The sequence below is a fragment of the Amphimedon queenslandica genome, unplaced genomic scaffold (genome assembly GCF_000090795.2).
Source record: "Amphimedon queenslandica unplaced genomic scaffold, v1.1 AMPQUscaffold_7194_Cont20853, whole genome shotgun sequence".
Classification (NCBI taxonomy): Eukaryota; Metazoa; Porifera; class Demospongiae; order Haplosclerida; family Niphatidae; genus Amphimedon; species Amphimedon queenslandica.
Genome location: NW_003552520.1, coordinates 1 through 2,036, shown reverse-complemented (window position 1 = coordinate 2,036; position 2,036 = coordinate 1). Strand labels below are relative to the sequence as shown.

Here is a 2,036-nt window from a genome sequence, read left to right as displayed (position 1 = left end):
AGAAAATACCAAACTGCTTAAGCTGATCAACTAATGCTACCTCTCCACTCTTACATCCTAATAATGATAAAGTCGACCCTTCTCTATTAACCTGAGATACGTTACACTTCTTCTTTAAAAACATAATCACGAGGTCAACGTGACCACCCAGTGCTGAGTAAAGTAATCCCGTGTTACCAGAGCTATCTGCTATGTCTGGATCAACATGACATTCATTAACTAGATACTGTGCAATATTGAGATGGCCTTTATATGAGGCCATGTGTAAACTAATAACACCATCATCATCACCTTGTGAAGGATCGCAATGATAAACATCAATGAGGAGACAGAGGACATCAATGTGGCCACCATATGAAGCAGCTAATGGTGGACTCCATCCATTTTTACCTCTTTCCTGAAGGCCAGTCTTGTCAATCAGTCGTTGTACTTCATCTTTTAATCCTCTCCAACATGCTTCATTCAATGGATTGCTGGTATTCTCATACCAGAGAGGATCATAAATATCTATATAATATATCATAAAAAAGTTAATAATAATAATAATTACCAATAGGAGAATCATGAAGCTTCTTTAATTCATTTTCTGGCAACTATAATTATAAAAGAGTAATTATTATAATTAATTATTAATTATTAACATACCTGTTTCATTTCATGTACATATTCATGACAAGTAATTTTTATGATTCCAATCTTAGCCAATGAATGACACTGTTGATTGGTTAATGGAAAGAGAACAGAATAAAGAAAATCAGGAATGGAATATTTTAATTCCATGCAGCCATCGTCAATCGTACAGAAATAGAATTTATATTGAGGAACTTCAAGTGCATCAGCGATTAGCTTGTGAAAGAAATATAAATCATTTAATGTGTAGTCATCTCTGGCAACCTTAGCAATCATTACTTTAGTGCCTGGAACATCAGAAAGACCAAACTCAATTGAGTCTGCAATTTGAACTGCTCGAGTATTGTTATTTTTAAAATAATCTTTTAATTTCTCACGATATGTAGACCACTTCCTCTGTAAATCTCTCTCATCAGTAATGAAAGTATTGACTAACTTGACAACAAGTTCAAAATTAAACCATGAGATGTATTTTTTTAATTCTTTAAACAGCTGATTCATCGTTTTAACATGTTCAAACTCTTTTTCAATTGAATCAATCATTAGTGGTTTTTGAAAACGTGGACTGAGTAAAAGTGAGATGTAATGTTGAACAAAAATGATAACTTCTGAGACATCAATAGAACGAAAAGACATCTCCGTATGATACATATTATCAAGGTAAACTTCCTTTAGACTTCCAATCATTTGTGTCAGGTTTTCTGACAAATATTCTATTGATGTTTTCTTAACATAAATGACTGGAGACTCAGTTAGAGATGAAGTAGGAACTGGTAGCTCAGCTATAAAATGACAAATAAAAATGATTATTGATTATTGTATTATTGACCTACCTTTAGAAGATGAAGTATGAACTGGTGATGTAGTAGCCTCTCCACTACTAGTAACATTAATGGTATATTCTTTTGCTATTTCATCAGCTAGAACTGGATCAGCTCCTCCACTATTACTTTTAATGGAGTTACACAGCATTCTTAATGTAGGGACACCATGACTCTCATAGTCATAGTCCTTCTTTAACCAGCAATCAAATAATTTCCGTAGACAAGTTCTTGGCGGCTTGCCCTCTGCTTCAATCTCATCTATCTTATTAGAGCTGATTCCTAACAGAATACCAATAGAGTCCCAGCGTCCTGAAAGAACACCAGCTTTTATCCATACCAATTGAAAATCACTAATATCTATCATTAATAATAATAAAACAATTATTATGAATATCTACTCACTAAGTTCTTTGTCAAAGGCTCTTTTCAGCTCCTCTGGTTTGGTTGACATATTCGCTGAGGTAGAGCGGCTACGCCCTTAGCAAGTTTGCAATTTGCAGCACACTGAGCCCCACCCTAGTTATAAATTAAACAGTAGCCTAGTTAATAAACTAGTTTAATAACTGACCCCGCCCCTCAGTA

At 34.3% G+C, this 2,036-nt stretch overlaps 1 protein-coding gene across 1 annotated transcript; it reads right to left on the bottom strand.

The window, feature by feature from the left end:
• Window positions 1–9: 9 nt before the first annotated feature.
• On the bottom strand, window positions 10–1,929 carry LOC109591801 (uncharacterized; the record flags this gene model as incomplete). The annotated part of the gene is made up of 5 exons (XM_020007444.1): window positions 1,857–1,929; window positions 1,464–1,811; window positions 646–1,412; window positions 551–593; window positions 10–444 (listed from the first exon to the last, which is right to left on the bottom strand). Coding segments are annotated over exons 1-5 (1,642 nt in total), but the record flags the coding sequence as incomplete, so codon positions are not given.
• Window positions 1,930–2,036: the final 107 nt, after the last annotated feature.